This window comes from Phacochoerus africanus, chromosome 4, assembly GCF_016906955.1.
Source record: "Phacochoerus africanus isolate WHEZ1 chromosome 4, ROS_Pafr_v1, whole genome shotgun sequence".
Taxonomy (NCBI): Eukaryota; Metazoa; Chordata; class Mammalia; order Artiodactyla; family Suidae; genus Phacochoerus; species Phacochoerus africanus.
This window is the reverse complement of record NC_062547.1, coordinates 9,025,025-9,049,382: the sequence shown is the minus strand read 5'-3', so window position 1 is coordinate 9,049,382 and position 24,358 is coordinate 9,025,025. Positions and strand designations below refer to the sequence as shown.

The 24,358-nt window shown below is 47.5% G+C and overlaps 2 protein-coding genes across 4 annotated transcripts; one reads left to right on the top strand and one right to left on the bottom strand.

Moving 5' to 3' along the window:
• Nucleotides 1-1,376: 1,376 nt before the first annotated feature.
• HNRNPUL2 (heterogeneous nuclear ribonucleoprotein U like 2) lies at nt 1,377-13,485 on the bottom strand. Of its 2 annotated transcripts, XM_047775482.1 has the most exons (14): nt 12,633-13,485; nt 10,578-10,713; nt 10,214-10,290; nt 9,761-9,900; nt 8,532-8,622; nt 8,332-8,444; nt 7,850-8,113; nt 7,555-7,677; nt 7,059-7,187; nt 5,830-5,998; nt 3,619-3,819; nt 2,480-2,553; nt 2,109-2,216; nt 1,377-1,992 (listed from the first exon to the last, which is right to left on the bottom strand). In XM_047775482.1, exons 1-14 carry the CDS (start codon nt 13,171-13,173, stop codon nt 1,915-1,917), a joined length of 2,244 nt encoding a protein of 747 aa, XP_047631438.1. In that variant the 5' UTR covers nt 13,174-13,485; the 3' UTR covers nt 1,377-1,914. The 2 variants fall into 2 exon arrangements, with proteins under 2 accessions (XP_047631438.1, XP_047631439.1); XM_047775483.1 differs by lacking the exons at nt 1,377-1,992; nt 2,480-2,553.
• A 667-nt stretch (nt 13,486-14,152) lies between these two features.
• Nucleotides 14,153-21,870, top strand: TTC9C (tetratricopeptide repeat domain 9C). 2 transcript variants are annotated; one of them, XM_047775485.1, is made up of 4 exons: nt 14,153-14,448; nt 14,719-15,151; nt 19,865-20,047; nt 21,524-21,870. In XM_047775485.1, the coding sequence occupies exons 2-4, from the start codon at nt 14,914-14,916 to the stop codon at nt 21,616-21,618; spliced, it is 516 nt and encodes a 171-aa protein (XP_047631441.1). In that variant the 5' UTR covers nt 14,153-14,448; nt 14,719-14,913; the 3' UTR covers nt 21,619-21,870. The 2 variants fall into 2 exon arrangements, with proteins under 2 accessions (XP_047631441.1, XP_047631440.1); XM_047775484.1 differs by lacking the exon at nt 14,153-14,448 and having other exon boundaries at nt 14,514-15,151.
• Nucleotides 21,871-24,358: the final 2,488 nt, after the last annotated feature.

The following is a 24,358-nucleotide window of genomic DNA, read 5'->3' as shown; positions in this document are numbered from 1 at the left end:
GGCTCTGGTTTTTACCTCCTTGCCCTGACACTATGAGCAAAGCTTTTTCAAAAACCCCCTTAATAGTAATGTTAGTGGGTTACAGAGAAGTTCATGCAATCACTTCACCCACTGCCACACACAAATCCATCTGACGGCACCACAGCAGAAGGAGGTGCCAGAGAAAGGACATCATTGTGAGCAAACAAACATATTGCCGACCAGTGCCCCCATTCAGGCCTCCGGTACTTGTGGCGCAGAAGAGTGTGTGTGTCACAGACAGACGGGCGACTAGAGGGCCAGGATGAGGGCCTGCACACCCTCCTGGGCAAGGCAGTACCGTGGGAGAGGGAGATCAAATCTCAGCACAAGATTTTCAACAGAGAACTGCCCAGGTGAGGGAATGGGAGGTGCAGCATTTTCTAGTAGCACAACCCAGGGCTCCCCGCAACCCACAAATGCAGCAGCGCGTGGTATCTGCTGAGTACGCTCTTGCCTGACACGATGCTGAGCAGGAAGGTGAGAGTTAAAACTGAAGCTCGGCATTGAAGGAGCATTCCTGTAACCCACCCGTGTTCCTGAACCAGCAACCTGAAGCCGTCTGTCAGGAACTGGGAGGGTGTCGGTAAAGCCACAAGCAAAGACCATCCCGACTGAGGTCTCTCGGCTAGGCCGCCTCTTGGGGGACATGCAGGGAAGGCGCCCCAGGAGGAGCCCTGTTTCAAGAAGCAGGGCAGGGGTGCTCCCTTTCACGCACACACCACACACACACACACACTCAACTCACGCTCTTCCCAAGTTCCAGCAGCCCCACGAAGCTCCCCCCACCCCCACCCCCACTCTAGTCACTCTCTACCTGCGTATCAAAAACCCCAGCAGGGCCCGGGCCCTCCACACTGTATAAAATAGTTGCTGTTCTCAGCACCTGGATTCACCTATATACATATCCTGCTGTAGGGAGAGGAATCCTGCTTCGTTTCTGCGTGAGCTGAAACCCTGAGAAACGTTCCTTCTCTCGAACTCTAAGAGGGCAGATTCTCTGAGAGAGATGATTTCAGAGACTTCCGACCTGTCTCAACCTTGGAAGACAGAGAGTGGAGACCAGCAAGTCACCATCTTCAGGCTGAGGGCGGCAACCCCGACTCTTGCCCAAGACGGTACATAATCCACTAATGGGTACACAGAGGCTGCAAGCTGCTCTGCTCTGCAATCAGGAACAGTCCCCACGCCTCCCTGGCCTGGGGAGCCTATGTAACAGAACCGCCCAGACTGGTGGTCTCCGTGCCTCAGCCCAACAGCACAAAGGCACAGGAAGGTGGAGTCAGGGACACGAGGCCTCCCAGCCCACCAGACCACATCTCCCAAGAGGGAAAGGTCGGTAAAGAAAATACAAACGGTTAGTTGGTGCAAGTGATTGATAAGAGCCAATCGTTTATTTTCACTGCCCATCACAAGCTCTCCCCCTGTCCCCACTCTGTCTGCTACGGAGAGTGGCCCTGCTCGCTTCCCCGCCTGCTCCGCACCACCTCGCCGTCACGCTCCCTCACTCGGCTGCCAGTCCAGCTGCCTTAGAATGTCAGAAGGGTGACATTTTCAGTTCTCTTCCTGTCCGACCGCAGGGTATAGGACAGGCAGCCCTAAGTGCTGCTTTCTGCGCAAATGTTTTTTGATTACAAATATCTAACTAGGTTTGAAATGTTTTATAGAATAAGACAATATTCTTTTCAACAAACTTTAAAAAAAATGTACAGTTTTGTTGTTTTGTTTCCGCCTCCCCCCTCCCCCACCCCTGCTTGCGCACCCTCCCCCCTCCGCCCCTCCCCGGCAGCTCAGCCCCACCCCGACAGCCCCTGTTTTCCTTGGTTGTGTTTTGGGGGGTGCTTGGCACCCCCAGAGATTCAGCTTCATGGCTGACAGGCGACAATGGCAGGGGCTTCACCGATACCCTTGGTAACCGTAGTAGCTCCTGTAGTATCGGTCTCTGTCCTGGGGGTGGTAGTAGTAATTCTGCCACTAGAAGAAAGGGGAAACCCCATCACTTGGAGCCACGGCGGGCTGAGGATGGAGAGGCATGACAGTCGTCCCCCTGTCCTGCCCCCTGCAGCCCTCTCTCCCCAGACGATACTTACATCCCGGTTGTATTGTCTGTAATAGTCTCTGTATCTGTTGTACTCATAGTCTCGCCCGTAGAATCGATCATAGTCTCCCCTGTATCGATCGTAGAAATTACGGTAACCCTGAGAAAGGAGAAAGCGAAGGAGTAAAGATTTATGGGTCTTCAACATCACAATCCACTGCTATCCCCCGTCTTAAATGAGAGACATCTTAGCTTGATGTTGTAAACAGCTTAGTCGTCCCAGGATAAGTTCTTCCAGAGGAACAAATTAAATGGGCAAAACCCTAAGCCCTGAGAAAACAGCCCAAACCACTCTGCTCCCCCAAGCCAATAGGAATGGCTATCACGGCCCAGAGGGAGGAGCAGAAGGAGAGCTGCACTCACCCCTCTGTTTCCAGACTGCCCCCAGTACTGCTGCCCGTAGGCCCGGTTGTCGTAGCCTCGGCGCTGCCCGCCCACTGGAAGAGAAATGGAGAGCGCGCTCAGATAGCTGGCGTGGGGTCCTGGCTCCACATCTGAGTGGAAATCAAAATTCGGAGCCAAAGGCAATTCTGGGGGAGGAGGAGGCCTGCTTCTGTCAGGCTCACACAATGTTAATTAAAGCACCAGCCAGGATCTTATAAAAAGTCTGAGGGGGGAGGGCAGAGGAATGAGTAGAGACACAAGAAAACCAAGCCACCTTGCTTTTGAAGCTCCCCAATTCCTGCAAAACATTTAAGATGGCAAAAGGATACATGGCAGAGTTAGAAACATGAGTAAAAACTGCCACTCGTGAGTCACAGACTTTCAGCCCTGGAAGGATCTTGGCTATCGTGTAACCCAGACCCATCATTTTATACAAATGAACAGTTTCAGTAATAAGCTCTTCCAGGGTAGGAACCGTTGGTATCCTCAGTGCCTGACACATAGCAGGCACTCAAAAATTTTGTTGACTTACACTTATAATTACACACACACACACACACACATACACACACATACACACACGTTTTTAGTGGGTAGTGAATGCACATAGCGGCGGGGGAGAGGATTTAACTGACAAACTAGACATTCAGAAGGGAAACTAATTCTACTAACAATCTAACTCACTTTGTAACCCCTCAAATTACTGAATAATGTATTCAACCTTCTGGTCCATAGAGTTGGGTTGACCCAACAGACAAAGCAGTAAGAAAACTTAAGATGAGAATCTGATTTCAGTGTAGAGTCCTTCAGATAAATTACAACAGTGACGGGGGAATCCATATGTAGAAAATGAAAACTGAGAAAATGAGAAGGCTCCTGCATTGCTTTTTAAGGAAATACATATTTCTGCTGAAAAATAACTACCATTTGTTGAAGGACTATGGAAAAAGCACAAGTAGTTGAGGATAAAAGCCCCAGGAAGAAATACGCTCCATCAAGAAGGGACTTCCTCATTGTCAGTGACTTGACTGGCTGTGCCTCGCCTTTCCTTGTGGGCTCTGCTGCACTCAGCACAGAGGACGGACTGAGGCTGGGGCTGGCAGGTCCCCAGGACTCACCATAGCCTTGGCCGCGGCTTCGGTTCTGCCGGTTACGCTTGTTTCGATTATTCCGGCGGTTTGTCCGCTTCTCAGAGGGGGGCAGCAGCTTCCTTGCCTCCTCCTTGTACTTAGTGACAATGGGCTGAGCTTCCTCCTTCTCCAGCTCCCCGTATGTCACCTCATCCATATAGTCGCATTTTTCAGGCAGAGAGAAGTTGGCTAAAACAGTAAGAGAGAAGCTTGTGGGCCTCCAAGTACATGGGTGGTAAGATCACAGTGTGAAATTCCACTATAGGAAGGCTCACCTATGAATGCACAAAACCGTGCTGGGTTCACTCTACAAGTTTTCCCTACACTGTAACAGCCCCAGGCAAAGGGCTACCTGCAAACTGTAGATTTACAAGGTCTCAAGTGATTTATAATAAATTAAGAGTGAACTGGATTAAGGTTTCTTATCAGGACAGAAGTAGGCAGCCAGAGGCTAAAAGTAACTGAGACAGTTTAGTTTGGATTAGATGAAATGCTAAGAAATACACTTTAAAAAAAGACTCAAGGAGAAACTGACTCAAGCCTAAAGCCTACTTACTCATCTACGCAAGACCTCGGGATGGGCTAATGACCATGAGGGGCTCATTAACCACCTACGTGTGATGGCCCAGCACACTTGCCAGTCTCTAGACCTCAAGTGCAGAGGCTGAGTCCCAGTGGAATTCATTCAGGTCAACAAGGCTCTCCTGATTCTTAGATGAATCCAGTTAGTGTTTACTTTTTTGGGGGGTGGGGGGCCATGCCCACAGCATGTGGAAGTTCCTGGGCCAGGGATGGAACCTGTGACACAGCAGCGACCCGAGCCCTAGCAGTGACAATACCAGATCCTTAACCCGATAATGGCACCAGGGAACTCCAGCCCTCAGTTTTATAAAATTGAACTAAATTCCTCCAAGTGCCTGAATATCAATTATGGACTTGTACAGTTCATTGAGTACAATTAAGAGAATCTGACTCTTAGGTGTGTAACCAGCTCCCATGCTTGGGCATTATCAGAATTCCAAGAGCCAACAGTTGCCAGGCAGCACAGGGAAAAATAACACTGAAGTGAACAGCAGGAAAATGGATCAATCAAGACAGTTAATTTTAGGGTTTGTTGGGTTTCTTTTTGCTTTTTTTAGGGCTGCACCCGAGTCGCAAGGAAGTTCCCAGGCTAGGGGTCAAATCGGAGCTGTAGCTACTGGCCTACACCCCAGCTCACAGCAACGCTGGATCCTTAACCCACCAAGCAAAACCAAGGATTGAACCTGTGTCCTCATGGATACTAGTCAGGTTGTTACTGCTAAGCCACCACAGTAACTCCAAGATGGTTAATTTCACCTTCTAGGGGCCTTTATAGTGTACATACCAAAAACCAAACCAAACAACAAGATAAAAAACAAGCCCAATGTTATACTAGAAATCAAACTTACTGATGAGATTATTCACGCCAACCACATTTTTTGGCGATCCGTGCTGTGGCACGTGAAAATTCCCAGGCACGGGACTGAACCCGAGCCACAGCAGTGACACCACCAGATCTTTAACCCACTGTGCCACAAGACAACTCCTGACTACATGTTAACTTGAACCACAAGAAGGTCCTACTTCCAAAACAGAAATTCAAGGAAGGCAGAGCGTCATTTCATTCACTACTTCCCTACGTCTAGAACAGTCCTGGACAAAACGCAGACACTCTAAGCATTTACTAAACAAATACCTAACTCATTGAAGCCTCTGCCTTGAATTTTGGGGGCTTTGTTTTGTTTTCTTTTTAGACTGCATCCGTGGCATATGGAAGTCGCCTGGACAGGGATCAAATACAAGCCGCAGCTGCGACTTACACCACAGCTGTGGCAACGCCAGACCCTTAGCATTGTGCCAGGCCAGGGATATAACTGGTGCCTCCACAGAGACAAGCCGGATTATTAACCCACTGTGCCCCAGCGGGAACTCCTGCCTTGAGGTTTAATTATCCTGTGGTCTATCACCACTTCCCTTTTCGTATTTTATCAGAACAAGTCAAGAGATTATTGCTTCTCCATTCACTCTGCTCATTCATTAATTTACAAGTGATCACACCCATTAATCCACTCCTGAGATTTACATTTTACATGTGAAGAATCCTCCAGGTCCTAAGAGGCCCTGGTAAGATGGGCAGGGACAAAGGACGGGATCCCTAACTCATATAGCTTAGCCCACCTTTCATCTCCAGCATTATAGACTCAGGCACATCATCTCCTTCCACTTCCTTCCTCAACTCCAGCCTCTTCTTCCAATCCTCCTCATTGGGGACAACCACCACCACTTTCCGAGAGAAAGTCTTGAACAGCAATAGCTTCCGCCGTTGGCCAGAGTTGTACACATTACACTAGGGACAAGAGGAATGACAGACATTTTAGGAATAAAAATTTAGCTCAAACTCAATCAACACTTATTGAGCAACTTTTACAAGTGAGGCATCAGGGTGCACAGCAGAAATGAATCTGACTAGGAACCATGAGGTTGCGGGTTCGACCCCTGGCCTCGATCAGTGGGTTAAGGATCTGGCGTTGCCATGAGCTGTGGTGTGGGTCGCAGACACGGCTCGGATCCCGTGTTGCTGTGGCTGTGGCATAGGCCGGCAGCTATAGCTCCGATTAGACCCCTAGCCTGGGAACCTCCATATGCCACAGGTGCAGCCCTGAAAAAACAAGACAAACAAACGAACAAACAAGTGAGGCATTGGATTAGGGGGTCTTATTTATACAATCTATTTATTCATTTACTCATGGCTGCACCTGGGGCATGCAGGTTTCAGGGCCAGGCAGAGAACCCACACCATAGTGGTGACCCAAGCTACAGCAGTGACAATGCCCAATCCTTAATCCGATGAGCCACCAGAGCACTCCTATACAATCTCTTTAAATTTTTCAAAAATTGAGACTCAGAGAGACCAAGACTTGTCCAAGGTCACACCTAGTAAAGTGGTAGAACCATGAATCCAGAGCTGGATTGCCTCTATAGTCTGGCTCCATCTACTCTCTGGTAAAAATACTAAGAGGTGTATCTCCGAGTTTAAAAGACATTACAGGAGTTCCCGTCGTGACACAGTGGTTAACGAATCCGACTAGGAACCATAATGTTGCGGGTTCGATCCCTGGCCTTGCTCAGTGGGTTAAGGATCTGGCGTTGCTGTGAGCTGTGGCGTAGGCCGGCAGCTGTAGCTCCAATTCGACCCCTAGCCTGGGATCCTCCATATGCCGCATTGCAGCCCTAAAAAACAACCATTTGGTTGTAATTAGGTAAGCTTATTGTATGCCTTAATTCAGTCTTTCTCTAATATGTACCATATTTTGACTCTAAGCAATTTATCAGATTAAATAAACACCAAACTTTTCATTTCTGGACCTACTGTCAAACTAGGTTTCTTTTGAATGTTTGACCAATACCTGATCAAGAATGAAGTTCCTCTTTGTCCGGGAAGCAATCTGGACCAGCTTACTAAGGCACTGGGAGGCTTGCTGAACTAAAAGGTCTCGGCTTTTGGGGTCCATCTCTGGCTCCTCGAGCCCCTTCATCTGATGAGTTCGAGAGGAAGAGAAACACAAGAAGTTGTGCAGTTAAGTTAAAGCCCAAGAGTCACTGGTGAACGCCACCAACGCCATTACATCAGTGCACTGCCATCCCTCAGTGGGGTCAATGTTGTCCGTTTCCTACAGGACTCACTTCCAGTCTCAACCCGGACATACTCCAGACCATCAGCTTTTAGAAATATGACAACAAAGCAAAGGGGAAAAATTACACCTTAAACACATATTGAGAACTCATTTCTTTATCTGGGGGGCCCTCTTCTCAGACACTTAAAGGACCAACCCCACGGAAAAGATTACATGAGTCTCTTGGTACCTCAAGACCAAACACGTGTGACTCCTCCCAGCAACTCACCCTCATTTGATTGAGCACAGTCTCAGCTCCCAGGACATTGTATCTTTTCTCAGCGTTTTCCTTTGCGTATTTCAGTGCCCACTGGGTCTTTCCAGAGCCAGGGAGTCCCACCATCAGGATCACCTGCAAGTAAACAGAACCAGGAATGTTGTTAAAAAAACAACCGAGGGTCATGACTACAAAGCCCAATTTAAGAACATCCTCCCCTGCCCCAGGTGGGTAAAGTTTTGAGAAGAAAAGCTACCCACCCACCATGCCAAGTCCGAGCAGCAAGGTGAGCAGACTCCCGGCATACCTCGCACTCCTCTATGGTCTTGGGGGGGACTGCAGTGCGCACGCGCTCCTCAACAGGCACAGCATGGATGAACACAAACTCTTCTGGTGGTGGGAAGAAGGGCTCCTCCTTCTGACCAAAGTTTAATTCTACAACACAATTTTTGCAGAGGACATGGGGTAGGAGGGCCCGGTCTGCCAGGGATTCCTTGCTGATACGGAATGCCACGCCTAGGTCTTCTCCATTCTTGGAAAAGGAAAGTTCTACTTCTTCAGCTTCAAAATTCTGCAATGACAAAGGACAAAAGCATTTATGAGCACACATGGTCTGAGGGTGATTAATCTTACAATTTAACCCCTTTTTGTAAAAGCTCCGACTGCTACACAACTTTGTAAGCAGTGCATCAAATGCAGAAAAGACAACAGCTGATAGGAAGCAAAGTGATTCCCCAGTGCCCTCTACCCACTCTTCGCTACAAATCCACAACTTTCAGGAGCACTTACAGCAAAGCAGCCAATGACATCATTCTCCCCAAAAGTCTGGCCAAATTCCTCAAACTGCCCATTCTCTGCCTTGAGTCCTCGTCCATCGAAACCATAAGAGAATTCGTCCTCACCTAGAATAGTGAGAAAATTAGGTGCCTACACTTAAATTTCCCACAGAGTAGCAAACACTAAAAGGATTAAATTAAAAATAACTTTACCAAGCTGCGGATGGGAAAAATCAACAGACCATCCAACTCGAAGAAGAGAAACCTCTGTGCAGCCTTCTTTCATTGGGAGATTCTGGGTTACCTGGCCAAATCAGAAGAGGAACTTTCAGATACTCTGACCAATTCAAGCAAGCCTGAGTTAGAAAAACAAGATTTTTTTTTTTTTTTTTTGGGTCTTGTCTTTTTAGGGCTGCACCTGCAGCATATGGAGATTCCCAGACTAGAGGCCCCATCGGAGCTGTAGCTGCCGGCCTGTGCCAGAGCCCCAGCAATGCAGGATCCGAGCCACATCTGCGACCTACACCACAGCCCATGGCAATGCCGGATCCTTAACCCACTGAGCAAAGCCAGGGATCGAACCCACAACCTCGAGGTTCCTAGTCGGATGTTTCTGCTGCACCACGAAGGGAACTCCGAAAAACAAGTTTTGATACAAACTGAAAATGAAAACTATCACAATACAGTATCAGAAAAACAACTATCGGGAGTTCCCGTCGTAGCTCAGTGGTTAATGAATCCGACTGGGAACCATGAGGTTGCGGGTTTAATCCCTGGCCTCGCTCAGTGGGTTAAAGATCCAGCATTGCCGTGAGCTGTGGTGTAGGTCGAAGACGCGGATCAGATCCCGCGTTGCTGTGGATGCGGCATCGGCCGGCAGCTACAGCTCTGATTAGACCCCTAGCCTGGGAACCTCCATATGCCGTGGGTGCAGCCCTAGGGGAAAAAAAAAAAAAGAAATAATAATGATAATTTAAAAAGTTAAAAAAAAAACAAAAAACAAAAACAACTATCAATGAACTTCAACCAAAGCCATGGGAAGTGATTTCTTGGTTACCTGGTTATCATTAAAGCATGGTACCTTTTTCTGCACTAATAAATCAGTAATGAGCTTGAGTTCAGTACATAATAGTGTTCTGTAGTTTTTCTGTTTGTTTGCTTTTTAGGGCCGCACCCCTGGCACATGGAGGTTCCCAGGCTAGCGGTCAAATCAGAGCTACAGCTGCCGGCCACAGCCACAGCAACACCAGATCCGAGCGGCATGTGTGACCTATACCACAGCTCATGGCAACACCGGACCCTTAGCTCCCTGCGCAAGGCCAGGGATTGAAACCACAACCTCAAGGTTCCTAGTCGGTTTCCTCTGGGCTACGACAGAATCTCCCCAGTACATAGTAGTTTAATTTAACAAATGAATGGTTGTAATGAGCCGTATGCACTACCTTGGCCTCAAAGCAAACTTTCCCCTTTGTCACTCCATAAGTGCTCCTTGCGCCAGACCAAAGGGTGGGGAACTTCTCTGAGAAAAGCGGCTGCCCTCCATAGCGGTCTTTGCTCACTTGAAAATGGAGATCCGAGGTATCTGTTAAGAAAGAAGCAATCCATTTACTCAATGCCCCAAACTTGAAGCTACCAACAGAACACACATATACCCAGTTGTCAAGAAGGAATACAAAGGAGTTCCTGCTGTGGCACAGCAGGTTAAGGATTCGGTGTTGCTAGCACCTGCGGCCTTGAAACTTCCATTGGCCACATGTGTGGCAAAAAAAAAAAAAGAAAAAGCATGGATACAAAGTCTAAATCTCTTACAAATGACAGCCCATAAAGTTTTATTAATCCTCCCCCCAAATCACTTTTGATTGGTTAAAACCCCCACCAGTGTGCTCTATACATACATGTGTCCAGGTTCACAAGAGTTTGATCCTCTTCCTCATCTTTTGCCTCTTCTTCTGGGGGTGGTGGAGACTTTGAGCTATACATATATGAGAGAAAAGCAAATACGATGTAACCAAAGTCCTCCAATTTGAGAGGTGTCTGCAGGTCTGCTTAAAGGATCAGTGGATATATATAATTCCAGCTTCTTTCAACAAATGAGAAAAGGACAACAGGATGTTTCAGGGTAGATTCCATCTAAAACTTAGGCCGATAAAAACCTATTCCATTCTTAATCCACCCCTCTTTCCAGACTGTCCAGTCAGCAGCAGGTAGACCAAAATCAGAGCAGACACTCCCTTCAATGAAAGGGACTGTTTCCCTCACCGGCTGTGGTAAGCCTCCTCTCGGAATTCATAGTAAGCTCGGCCATGTTCATCCTTCTCATCCCGCTGTCTCTTTACCCCCCGCCGCTCACCATCTGAGCCTGCTGGTTTTGACTTTTCACTATCTTGGTCATCTCCTACAAAAAGGAGGGAAAGAAAATCAGCAGTTTTCATACTGGAGTGTAGAATAAGCTCAGAACCAACAGAAACTAAAGGAGGCCCTGTGTATCTGTCTAGTCAGAAGAGCCAGGTTATTCCCGCTGCGTCCACAGAATGTTTTATTTCCAAAGATCATCTTCCTGTCATTGGCTGGGGTTTTTTAATTAAAAAAATGGGGGCGGGGGAAGGAAGGGACATTATGGGCTAATTACAGTCAAAGTAGTAGATAAAAACAGCAATTTTTTGCATTCTAAATTTATCTGCTTGAATCAGGTCAAACTTGCAGATTTCCCCACCACTATGACATGAAAGAAATATCCCATAAGTTTTTAAAAAAACTTCATAGATTAATTTAATTTTAGTTCTTGACTATTAGAGCTGGATTTAAACTAGACAATATATATTTCCCAACACTTTCCCACAGCTCCATGTTACAGAAAGCCTTCTTTTTTTTTTTTTTTTTTAAAAGAGTTTGCCTTTCCAGCTTTAAAACACATAGCCATCCACAGCTTTTCTTACGTAGCAAACGGACTCAGGTGCACACAGCTGTATTTTTATCATGGATTTTTACTGAAACTTGTAAGAGCAAACCATTAAGTCACAAGAGACCCATAAATAATACTGCAACTTTCCTGCACATAATTTGGGGCAGAAAGGTGTTGTCATATATTTAGCAACATTCTTTACAAGAGAGAAAAAAAAATCAGAATTTTTCCTTGGACTTTTGTGGTTTGCAGAACTAAGGTTTTCAACAATAACTTCTTTAAACAAGTCCTTTATCCCTCAACCTTTTTATCTGCTATTTGGGGTACACATTAAGTCAAAGGTTATGTAATGGGATTTCTGTTCCAGGACACAGGACAAATGATCTGCAAGTTGCATGTGACAGATGTAGCATGGGTTCCAATTATACCCTCATAGAAGCAGCAGCCTAACAAATGTATTATAAAAGGAACTAGGCTACTTCATAGTAGGACTTGAAAGCAGCTCCCTACTCTGACAGATAGTTATGGATCAGCTCTAACCATCCAATCACTTCAAAGGAAGTGAGAGGTCACTAACCCCCTGGGGGAACTATACATTCTATTCCACAAGGTTACTCAATGGACACATCAACACCCCAATCATTTCAAGTCAGGAAGTCAGGGACCCAAAATGCAAAAGGCTAAGTGTACACCAAATACACAAAGTTGTCCGTCCATCTACTAAGAGGGAAAATTAAAATTTAATCATAAGCATTCAGACAAGATAAAACTCCTAGCCAAGTAGCATTAATTAATTTATCCTAAAGGCTCTAGATCAAGATTTTCTCTTCAGCAGTTAACTATTAAACTTGACACCCTCACACCACAGGCTGCTGAAGCGGGAGCTGCTGCTAAAGCAGGAGTAAGGTTAGATTTCCCGATTTCCTGTGTGGCTCAAACTCTAGTAAAGAGCTTCTAGGATGGAACGAACTTTGACGAACTTAGCTCATTGCTTAATATTTTTAGGACGAAAAAAATCAATAGTTAGGGAGCCCAAAGGCCGAAGCCTCCAACAGTCGGTCTGGCTGTCCGTGTAATCAACAATTCCTCGGCGCACACTCGGTTTAGAAAAGATAACCAGCGCCGCGGGAGGCTGCTCCACAGGTAGCTCGTAAACAGTTCGCATGCAAAACCGCTTACTTGCATCCACTACCACCAAGCAACCAAGTCAGGCAGGAACCTCCCTCCTGCAGAGAGAGGAGCCCCAAGAGGTAGCCAAGCCCCCCAGAAAGGTGGGCTGAGAGAATGAAAGCCACCTCCCCTGGGGAGTCCCACCAAACGGCGATGGGAATCGGACCCGGCTGTGCCAGGCTTGGTGCTGGGTCGGGGCGCACCCAGCAGGTTGGAGCCGGGCTCCGCTGCCAGCTCCTCACCCTGTTCCTCCGCGGCCTTGTCAGCCGGCGCCTCGGATCCCGGCGTCTCGTCCCCGCTCCGCTCCTCCGGTTCCTCTTCCTCCCCCTTGACGGTGCCCTGCTCTTCGCCACCATTTACCCCACCTGACCCGGCCGTGGCCTCCTCCGCTGGTTTCTCGGAAGCATCGGACTCGGCCACGGCCTCTGTGGCTGCGGCCTCCGGGGGCTCCGGCGGCGGCTGCGCGGCCTCGCCCGAGGCCTGGGCAGGGGGTGGCTCTTCGTCCTCGTCCTCAAGCAGCGCCTCCTCGTCCTCCTCCTCCTCCTCTTCGTCCTCCTCTTCGTCCCCGCCCGGGCCGCCGCCCGACGCGGCCACAGGCCGAGGCTCCGCCTTGCAGGCCCCACCGGGCCCGGCCCCGCCACCGCCGGCCTCGTCCTCAAGCATCTCGGCGTCAAGCGCCTCCTGCAGCCGCTGCGCCAGATCCACCTTGAGGCCGCGCGAGTCCAGGCCCCGCCGCTGCAGCTCCGACCGCAGCTCGGTCACTTTCAGCCGCTTCACCTCCATCGCCGCCGCCGCCTCCTCCGCCTCCCGCCGCCTCCTCCCCTGCGAACCGTCGACCGAGCCTGACCGCGCAGGCGCCGCCGCCGCCCGCCTCCGCCTCACGCGCCAGCACTGAGCCCGCGCGGGCGAGCGCACGCACGTACGCACGCAGGCAGCGAGGACCTCGCGCAGCCTCCGCTACGTAGTGTTTGTTTCTTCCGTCTGCTCCCTCCCCTTTACATCCCTCGGAGCCCAAAACAACGCAGCAGGAAGCTGCTTCCTTTCCAGCCCCCTCGGTTCCCCTCCGGCGGGTGGGCGCGCGCGGAGAACCACAGACTTCCCTTCTCCTTTACCTCCCGCCCCCTCTCACCCCTGAGCCAATCGGCGCCGGTGTCTTCACAGCGCAGCCGCACCGGAGCCGGAGTCGGGAAAGGTTGGCTTTGGCTCAAGTGCTTCGTAGCACTCAGGCGTATGCCCACCGGTCTCTCCGTACTTTCAGCCCCGGGCTCCGCGCAGTGGGCGGGAGCTCCCTCGCCACATGGCCCTCACACCCTGTCGCCACCCTTACTCCCGTCTGACCCGATCACACTGTCGTCGTAGTGCTTTAGTCTGTGTCCTACTGTCTATATGTGCAGCCACTTCTTGAGACAAAGGAAGAAAAGACAGAAGGGAAGCAGGGAAGCTCTTGCAACGTGAACTCCTACTAGCAATTATGTTTCTGGTTAGTCAACGCAAGGGCTCTCCGAAACCGAGGAATACAGTAACCTCGGGCCCTCGTCTTATTTCAACTCTTAAACTTCTACCTAGCAACAGACACCCTAGTCTCGCCTTATTGGCCAACTTGAATCGTCATCTGCAATTCTGATTGGTCATCCGTGATCGTTCAGCTTTTTTTTCAATTGGCGAAGCTGACGGGAGATTTCCCCCTACACACACCCTCTGGTTGGTCGGCCAGGGAGGCTGGGGAGGCGGGGTCGTTTATGCAGGATTACTTTTCCGAGGCTGCTCCTGATTGGGCGGCATGCCGCAACGCGCGCGACCTTTACACACAAACTATCCGGAGACCAGATCCAGTCCTCTCTGTGCTCCGGGATCGTAAACCGAAGCTCGGGGCGTGGAGGGGGGGCAGGAGAGACTTTGGGCTCGGCCATTTGTAAGGAGCGAGAGGCTGGCCGCGGGACCTGGGGCACTTGCAGCTGAGCGGCGCTGCGGCCGCGTCACCGTTGGCTTGTGGTTACGGTGCACTGACCGCATTCACCTTGGTTCCCCAACTCTTGGCCCAGAGGCCAACAGCTGCTGGTACAAACAAAGAGCTGGGAGGGAGGCAAGCCCCCTAGACCTCTTTTAGGAGTTGTCCCCGCCCACTCCCTTCCACTTCCAGGTCGGGGGGGCGGTTGTTCAAAGGAAAGGAGGAAGTAAATTCCGCCGGCGTTCCCACGCTGGCCACAATTCCTTAGTATGGCTTTCGCTAATTCATGCAATCACTTCGTCCCGGAATCACCTCTTTAGGAAATCAATTTATCTGTGGCTTTACTATTTCCACATCCTCTCCCTGTCCTTCATTTCTAGAGATTGAAAAATACCTGCAGAGAAGAGAGGAAGAGGCTGCAGTAGAATCAAGCAAACCTCATTCCCTGAGAGGCCTCCGGGAGAAGGATAGTTTCCTGCTTCTTCAAGTCGGCTACCAAAATCGGTTATTTCGCGCCTATCCCCACAGCTTCGGAATTGCTTCCCCATTCCGCAAGAGCACGGGGTGACAAAGTTATGGAGAAGCGCCTGCAGGAGGCCCAGCTATACAAGGAGAAGGGGAACCAATGTTACCGGGAAGGGAAATACCGGGATGCTGTGAGTGGATACCATCGAGCTCTGCTTCAGCTGCGGGGTCTGGATCCAAGTATGCCCTCCCCGATTCCTAATCTAGGGCCTCAAGGCCCGGCCCTCACACCTGAACAAGAAAACGTACTGCATACCACCCAGACAGACTGCTACAACAACCTGGCTGGTAAGAGCAGGGCGGAAGGGTGGGTATAGTGTCAAAGCAGCCGCATGAAAATCTGAGAACATTGGGAAAAACACTGACGTGCTTTTCTGCTCACATCTAGTTATTGTGCCATGAATTGAGATATATTTTCAATCTGTAGGACTTTGAGTTTCTATAAAGCAGTGCTTTGCAGACTTGTAGCTTGTAAAACACAGCTATGCCCAGTTTTATGGGTCTGAGGTGTTTGTGTGGGGCTACCAGTTTACATTTCTGATAAACTTATGGGGGATGCTGATAGATTTAGGGCATTTTGCACGCCATAGATAAAGTACTGAGCCTGTGTTTAGGGCTTTGCTTCTTTAATATTGAAAATGTAGGGAAGTTCCCATCGTGGCTCAGCGGTAATGAACCCGACTAGTATCCATGAGGACATGAGTGTGATCCTGGCCTCCCTCAGTGGTTAAGGAACTGGTGTTGCTGTGAGGTCTGGTGTAGGCCGGCAGCTACAGCTCTGATTCTACCCCTAGCCTGAGAACTTCCATATGCTGCCTGTGCAGCCCTAAAAAGACTATGTGTATCTAGAGAGAGAGAGGGAGAAAGGAAGGGCATTCTCTTGTGGTGCAGTGGGTTAAGGATCTGGCATTGTCACTACAGCAACTTGGGGAGCTGCTGTGGCACCGGTTCTCTCCCTGGTCTGGGAACTTCCACATACCTCAGGAACAGCCAAAAAATAAAAGAAAGAAAGAAAATATAGGAAAGAAGGCATTTGCTTCAACGGATGGTGTAAGTCATCCTTCTTAGCTGTTTTGGATAACTTGCCTTCTTCCTGTAAATCAGCTGGATAGTAACTTGGATAACTAGTATTTTCCATCTCCAGCTGGCCTTGAATGAAGAGATAAATTCCAGAGTTAGCACTAGGCATAATCTATTAGAAGAAAGAGACTTCTGGAGTGCCCGTTGTGGCTCAGCAGGTTAGGAACCCGACATAATGTCCCTGAGGATGCATGTTCGATCCCTGGCCTTGCTCAGTGGTTTAAGGATCTGGCGTTGCCACATTGTTATAGCATAGGTCCCAGCTGCAGCTCTGATTCTACCCCTAGCTTGGGAACTGCCATATGCCACCACTGTGTTAAAAAAAAAAAAAAAAAAAATGGCTCAGTGGTTAACGAATCCGACTAGGAACCATGAGGGTGCGGGTTCAATTCCTGGCCTTGCTCAGTGGGTTAAAGGATCCGGCATTGCCGTGAGCTGTGGTGTAGGTTGCAGACTCGGCTTGGACCCCGCATTGCTGTGGCTCTGGCGTAGGCTGGCGGCTGCAGCTCTGATTAAACTCCTAGCCTGGGAACCTCCATATGCTGCGAGAGCGGCCCAAGAAATGGTAAGAAGACAAGAAAAGAATAAAAAAAGAGAAAGAAAGACTTCTTAGGTCTGTTCCATGGTAGGCTAATTAAATTATTTTGAAAAAAAATTATTTTGAAGTATATTAAAATATTCTAATGGTCCCAGTTGAGGCCATAGAAATTATTAGGAGTAGTTTTTTGTTCGTGGGTTTGTTTCTTTATGGCTGCACCCAAAGCATATAGAAGTTTTGGGGCCAGGGATTGAATCTGAGCCACAGCTGTAGCAGTGCTTGTTCCTTTAACCCACTGCACTGGGCCTGGGATCTAACCATGCCTCCGCAGCGACCAGACCCACTGCAGGCGGCCTCTTAATCCACTGCGCCACAGCAGGAACACTTTAGGAGTATTTTTATACCTTGTAATAGTGGTTTAAATGATTTTTTTTTTTTACTACAACCGTCATCAGTTATGATTTGGTGAAAATCTAGCTTTTTTTACCGTCTCTGTCCAGTCCTACTCTTAGATTCAAGTAACAATAACAGTAATTATAGTAGCCAATATTTCTATTCATTCAACAATTATTTATTGGATACTGAGGATACTGCAGGATAGTAAAACAGATAAAGGAGTTCCTGTTGTGCCTCAACAAATTAAGAACCTGACTAGTATAAATGAGGATTCGGGTTCAATCCCTGGCCTCGCTCATTGGGTTAAGATCTACCATTGCTGCAAGCTGTGGTATAGGTTGCAGATTCAGCTCGTATCTGGCATTGCTGTGGTGTAGGCTGGCAGCTATAGCTCCGATTCGACCCCTAGCCTGCGAACCTCCGCATGCCACAAGTGCAGCCTTAAGAAGAGAAAAAAATTAAAATAATAAAAATAAAATGAAACAGATAAAGATCCCTGCTCTCAAGGAACATAAACTCAAGTAAGGAAAATGGACAGTTAACAAAAGAGGTAACATAGAAGTTCACTCAGTGGATTAAGGATCCAGTGTTGCCATGAACTGTGGTGTAGGTCGCTGACGCATCTCGGATCCCTGGTTGCTGTGGCTGTGTCATAGGCCAGCAGCTGTAGCTCCAATTCAGCCCCTAGCCTAAGAACCTCCATATGCCAAGAATGTGGCCCTAAAAAGCAAAACAAAAACAAAAACAAATAAACCCCAAAACCAAAAAAAAAAAAAAAACCCAAACAGGTAACATTAGAAAACTATAAGTAATAAAGAAAAGAATAAAGCAGAAAATGAAGGGATGGAAGTGTTAGCTAGTCATCAGGAAAGGCTCATTTATGAAATGCCATGGCCATGGAGTTTTCTTGTGACACAGTGGGGTTAAGGATCTGGCATTGTCACTGCATCAGCTTGGGCCACTGTCATGTCGCAGGTTCCATCCCTTGTCTGGTCTCGGAACTTCCACGTGCTCTGGGAACAGTCAAGAAAAGTTGTCTATGTCTGTCTTGTTCCTTTTATCCCCTGCTCTTAGCTCCACATAGCACACAGTCAATGCTCCATAGCTAGTTGTGGAATGAATAAAGCTACAGTGATGGGTTAATTGAACCCTGGGGAAATAATACCTAAGTATAAACCACATGACCACTTGGTGGCACTGTTGTAGAAGGATACGGACATTAGCTCTGCTTCTCCTTCCTTCTCAGCACTGTGATTTAATAATTCTGTGTTCAGTCCCCACTGTTAGGAAACAGGGAATGCATTTCCCTTCTTGATTACAGAAAAGCAAAACATTGGCCTGAACATTGCATCCTAATAGATTTGTGTTTTGAAGTCCCATTTTTTCATCCAGGGGAATAGTGAAGTATTATATCACATTCGGAGTGATGATGATTTTGTTTTTGGGTTTTTTTGGTTCAGCCATGCCTGTGGCATGTGGAAGTTCCCACCTGAGCCACAGCAGTGACAACACTGAATCCTTAACCTACTTCACCACAAGGGAACTTGGTGGGGTTTTTTGGGGGGTGGAGTTGTCTTTTTAGGGCCACATCTGCGGCACATGGAGGTTCCCAGGCGAGGGGTCTACTTGGAGCTACAGCTGCCGGCCTACGCCACAGCCGCAGCAACACCAGACCCAAGCCTCGTCTGCAACCTGCACCACAGCTCATGGCAGCGCTGGATCCTTAACCCACTGAGCAAGGCCAGGGATCAAACCCACAACCTCATGGTTCCTAGTTGGATTTGTTTCCACTGCGCCATGATGGGAACTCATGATGTTTTTTGTTTTTTGTTTTTGAAATTGAAGTATATATAGTTTTTTGTTTTTGAAATTGAAGTATATATAGTTTGTTTACTATGTTGTGTTATCTTCTGCTGTACAACAAAGTGACTCAGTTATACATACAAAAGAATGATGATGCTTTTTGAGTTAGAGAGTCCTTGGTTCAGATTTCTTACTCATTCCACCTAGAAGCTATGGGATCTTGGACAAATTAAAGACTTTCAAATAAGGAGTTCCCTGGTGGCCTCGTGATTAAGGATCCGGTGTTGACACTGTTGTGGCTCAGGTTGTCTCTGGCGTGGGAATTTCTGCATGCCACAAGCACAACAACAAAACAAAGTTAAATTTTCACTTATGTTCTTTTCAAGTTTTATAGCTGTGCCTAACCCACACTATGTACATAGTAGGCATTTGATAGATATTGAATAAACTGTAACATGGGTTAAGCTTTGATTCACTGCTGCATCTTCTGCAATAGCTAGAAGAATGTCTGGCACATGGTGGACACTTAAATTTATTTATTGGGGAGTTCCTGTCATGGCGCAGCAGAAATGAATCTGACTAGGAACCATGAGGTTTTGGGTTCAATCCCTGGCCTCACTCAGTGGGTTAAGGATCCAGGGTTGCCATGAGCGGTGGTGTAGGTCGCAGACACGGCTCGGATCCTGCGTGGCTGTGGCGTAGGCTGGCAGCTGTAGCTCCGATCAGACCCCTAGCCTGGGAACCTCCACATGCTGCGAGTGCAGCTCTAAAAAGCAAAGCAAAAAAAAAATGGGAGTTCCCCTCATGGCGCAGTGGTTAACGAATCCGACTAGGAACCATGAGGTTGCGGGTTCGGTCCCTGTCCTTGCTCAGTAGGTTAAGGATCCGGCGTTGCCGTGAGCTGTGGTGTAGGTTGCAGACTCGGCTTGGATCCCGCGTTGCTGTGGCTCTGGCGTAGGCCGGTGGCTACAGCTCCGATTCGACCCCTAGCCTTGGAACCTCCATATGCCGCAGGAGCGGCCCAAAGAAATAACAAAAAGACAAAAAAATATATATATATTTGTTGGATGAGTGAATGTTGTTGATATCACTCTATGTTTGGTGCTGCCTTGAGTTAGGCAGCAGAACTTAGTATAATAAGGCCCTCCTTGCTCTTCTCTCTTCCTTCTCTTTGGCCCTATTAGCCTGTCTCCTTCAGATGGAACCTGTAAACTATGAACGGGTGAAAGAATACAGTCAGAAAGTCCTGGAACGACAGCCTGATAACGCCAAGGCCTTGTATCGGGCCGGAGTGGCCTTTTTCCACCTGCAGGACTATGACCAGGCTCAGCACTACCTCACGGCTGCTGTCAACAGGCAGCCAAAAGGTGAGAGAAAGGGGGACTGAAGTGGTAGGTACAAAACATTGTCCCCCTGGGGACATCTGTCGGAGAGTGTTCTATTTTACTTTTGCAATGTATTGAATTTTTAAAATAGCTGATAATACCTTCACAAAGTATAAAATTCAAAATGTTATGAATTCAAAAAGCTTCGAAAGGTGTATGACGACCAGGCCTTCTACACTTGTGTTCTTGCCTCCGAGGGAAAGCAGCATGGGATAGATCCTCCAGAAAAACTCTCCCCCACCCCCTGGTGAAAGGTTTTCAGGTGTTTTTCAAGGTTCAGGTCTTAGATCGGGACTAAAATAGGATCTGGATTCCAAGGAATGAACTCTCCAGCTGGGGTCTGGCCTTTGCTTAACTATCCATTTGTCCTTTGGCTCAGCTAAGGCCAGATATGACCTCGAAGAAGGACAGGCCTATGGAGAGAGGATTTGAGGCTGGTTTCCAAGGCAAAAAGGATACAGGGAAGCGGATGACACTGTTGGTGGTTCAGCCGTGAACACTGTCTCCCATTTTGCATCCTGGCTTGGAGCAGCTGCTAAAGTAGAGGGTCCCCAAACATACAATGACTCAGCAAAATCTCTCTCAATGAATGAGAAAGCCATTAGGAATTAATAAAGATATAACATATGAGGCACTGTTCTTTCCTGTGTCTTATTTTCAAGTCCATAGATGAACTGCCACCCATGTCTAGTAGCTTTAGAGGCTGTGCACTAATAATAACTATTTCTTCAAGCTCGTTTTCATTGTTAAATTAGCACCCAGCCCAGCCCTGCACAAGAGTTTTAAAAAATACAACGGTAGGAGTTCCTGTCGTGGCGCAGTGGTTAACAAATCCAACTAGGAACCACGAGGTTGCGGGTTCGATCCCTGGCCTCGCTCAGTGGGTTAAGGATCCAGCATTGCATGAGCTGTGGTTTAGGTTGCAGACGTGGCTCGGATCCTGCGTTGCTGTGGCTCTGGCGTAGGCTGGCATCTACAGCTCTGATTCGACCCCTAGCCTGGGAACCTCTGTATGCCGTGAGTGCGGCCATAGAAAAAACAAAAAAATATATGTATATATACAGTGGTATCCATGAATGAGATTTACTATTGCATGGAATAGTTGTAATAGGAGTTCCCATCGTGGCTTAGCGGTAATGAACCCAACTAGAATCCGTGAGGATATGGGTTTGATCCCTGGCCTCACTCAGTGGGTTAAGGATGCCCATTGCCATGAGCTGTGTGTGATGCAGGTCGTGGACGAGGCTTGGATTCTGTGTTGCTGTGGCTGCGGCTGGGAACTTCCATGTGCCACGGGAGCGGCCCTGAAAAACAAACAAACAAACAAACACAAAGAATAGTTGTGATAGATGCAGAGCTTAGAAAGCTTTTGAGAAATGGAAGTGTGTTCACCAGCCTCTCCTGCCTGGAGGTGCAATTGTGGTCTGTCTCTCATTGCCTTCTTTGCCCTGTTCTCAGATGCCAACGTCCGGCGGTACCTTCAGCGAACACAGTTGGAACTCAGCAGTTACCATCGGAAAGAGAAGCAGCTCTACCTGGGCATGTTTGGTTAACAAAAGAAGAAAGCGACACCTCCACTTGAACTTGAGGGAACCATTAAAGACCCATCAAGGGGAAACTGAGCCTCGGCCAGAGAAATTAACCCCATACCTTGGACTGAGGTGGACCTCCGTTTTGTTTCTAGTTCTGCACATGCTCTTTATTGCTTACATAGTCTGTGTCTGTTGTTGTCTATCCATCTATGTATTTATATGGCTTTTGGGGGGGGGGAGGGCCTTTTTAGAGCCGCACCCATGGCATATGGAAATTCCCAGGCTAGGGATCGAATCCGAGCTGTAGCTGCAGGCCTGCACCACAGCCACAGCCTGCACTACAGCCACAGCCACAGATCTTCAACCTACACCACACCTGATGGCAACGCCAGATCCTTAACCCACTGAGCGAGGCCAGGGATCGAACCTGAATCCTCAAGGATACCAGTCAGGTTTGTTACTGCTGAGCCATGATGGGAACGTCTATATGGCTTTTATACATAGTATTCTTGGGGACATTTACCTTGAGAAATACAACCAGAAAACACTCATCAGCTGTGGGTGGAATTAATCATATCTCTGGCATAGATTTTAAGGATAGATGTTGTCGGATATAGTCACACACACAGGAGGAGGCCAGCAGAGGATTAAGTGATACGGACAGCAGGAGGGAGTCTCTTCCTTCATCTCCTCAGATGCCCGAAGCCAAGGTTACGCAGGCCATAAACTGGCAAATATATATATATATTTTCTTTTGTGAAACTAGACAGTTATAAATTATACCCACACGGCTCAAAATGAAAGATTTAAAATTAATCATTAAACCACTGGGGAGTTCCCTGGTGACCCAGCAGTTAAGGATTCGGCATTGTCACTACTGTGGCTCGAGTTTGATCCCTGGCCTGGGAACTTCTGTGTGCCATGAGGGTGGCCAAAAAAAAGGAAAGAAATTAACCATTTTGATTAAATTAAATCCTTTCTCGATGTTCCATATACTTTGAGATTCTTCTTCCCCCACAAAAATATCTAGTTCCTCTTGTTTCTCTTGGTAATTGCTAATCCCCGCTATTGTTCAGATTTGAATCATTAATATCGTATAATTATTTTTTTATTAAACCTTTCTATCTTAAAACCTCTGAAGCCAAGCATTTAAATGTATATTTAATAGCCTTTTTAAAGCCCTCATGCCAAAAAAAAAAAAAACCACTCAAGTAAGCATTTTAATTTTTAATAGGTGCATATCTGTCGTATGCTCATTTCTCTAAAAAAACATAGGAAAGACAGTTTACCAAGTCTTGTAGAAACAATACTATAAAAGAGCAGGATAAAAACAGAGGCCTGTTTTTCACCTGTCACCATGGATTTTGCAAGACCTCTGTTCCTACAGAGGAGGGAAACAATGAGGAAGGGTTCTCTTTCCTTAGTGCCTTTTAAGCACCGATCGAACTTTCTGGAAGCTTTGTTGGGCATGATGCAGGCTGCAGATCTGGTGCAGTCGCGGCTCAGCAGGAGGCTCCACCAACTGGGAGGTCCTTTGTCATTCTGCACACGTGTGAGTAATGGCTATAATCTATGAGTTGTACAGAGTAGGTGAAACCGTACAGCACCGGCTCTACCGTTATGAGTGAAGATAATAAGCATGTGTCGTTACCCAGCACAGAACCACAGACAGGTTTCAGAAGAACACCAAACCCTTAATCTTGCCAAGCGTACATGAGCTCTTCTCCCAGTGAGCTAGGCTGTGTCTCCCTGTATACCCTTAAACAATACAACCGTAAGCTTACAAGAAAAAGTTCTATACCAAATAATCTTATGAGTCCAAGGACAGAACCAACACAGGTAGAATCATTTATTCCTCTTCTAAGCTTCTGAAATTTCTAAGCTAGATTGTTGACAGAACTGTGTCATGGTTGTGTGTTATGTTTGTTGGGGGCTGGTTTTGCTTTCTGATTTTTCTTTTTCCCCCTAAACCTTGATGTTACAGTAACCTATGTTCTGCATCAATGAGGAAAAAATAAAGCCGATACTTAAAAATTGTAGAAATGTATTGCACTCATCCCTTTACTAGTGCTACTAAGAGACAAAGTGGTCACACTTACATTTTGGTCCTTCATTTGAAGGCCAGCTCCTAACACAGATGTTATGAACAAGAAAGTGGACAAAAGCCAGCAGTCAGAGGTGGGTCTCGAGGAGGAACCCACATGCTGAAGGAATCAGCCAGAGGAACCTAAATCTCTGGACTCAGAAGTTTGTGGAAGGGGAGGCTGCTCACCATCTTTACAACTTTGCCAAAACCACACACTACCTATACTACTTTTTAGTCAATATTTTATTTAAATATATATTTTGTCTTTTTTTTTTTTTCCTAGGGCCGCTCCCACGGCAGGCATATGGAGGTTCCCAGGCTAGGGGTCGAATCGGAGCTGTAGCTGCCGGCCTACACCACAGCTCATGGCAACGCCGGATCCTTAACCCACGGAGCGAGGCCAGGGATTGAACCTGCAACCTCATGGTTCCTAGTTGGATTCGTTAACCACTGCGCCACAACTGGAACTCCTTAAATATATCTTTTAAAAGGATCTTTTGGAGAGAGGAACATATTAAATGATACCATGGGGATGTATGTAATAAGCAAACTCCAGACTGAAACTGTAAGACAAATAGACCCAATTTCTTCAGTAAATTTCAAGGAAAAAGAGAGGGGAGCCTATAGATTAAAAGAGGCTTAAGAGACATCAACCAAATAAATGTGACTCTACTT

Coding starts and splice junctions, on each gene's coding strand:
- HNRNPUL2 (XM_047775482.1), bottom strand. CDS start 13,173: ATGGAGGTGAAGCGGCTGAAAGTGACCGAGCTGCGGTCGGAGCTGCAG. Junction 10,714..12,632: donor CAAGGCCGCGGAGGAACAGG/GTGAGGAGCTGG, acceptor TCCTTTTTGTAG/GAGATGACCAAGATAGTGAA. Junction 7,188..7,554: donor CTGTGCTCAATCAAATGAGG/GTGAGTTGCTGG, acceptor CGAACTCATCAG/ATGAAGGGGCTCGAGGAGCC.
- TTC9C (XM_047775485.1), top strand. CDS start 14,914: ATGGAGAAGCGCCTGCAGGAGGCCCAGCTATACAAGGAGAAGGGGAAC. Junction 15,152..19,864: donor CTGCTACAACAACCTGGCTG/GTAAGAGCAGGG, acceptor TGGCCCTATTAG/CCTGTCTCCTTCAGATGGAA. Junction 20,048..21,523: donor TGTCAACAGGCAGCCAAAAG/GTGAGAGAAAGG, acceptor CCCTGTTCTCAG/ATGCCAACGTCCGGCGGTAC.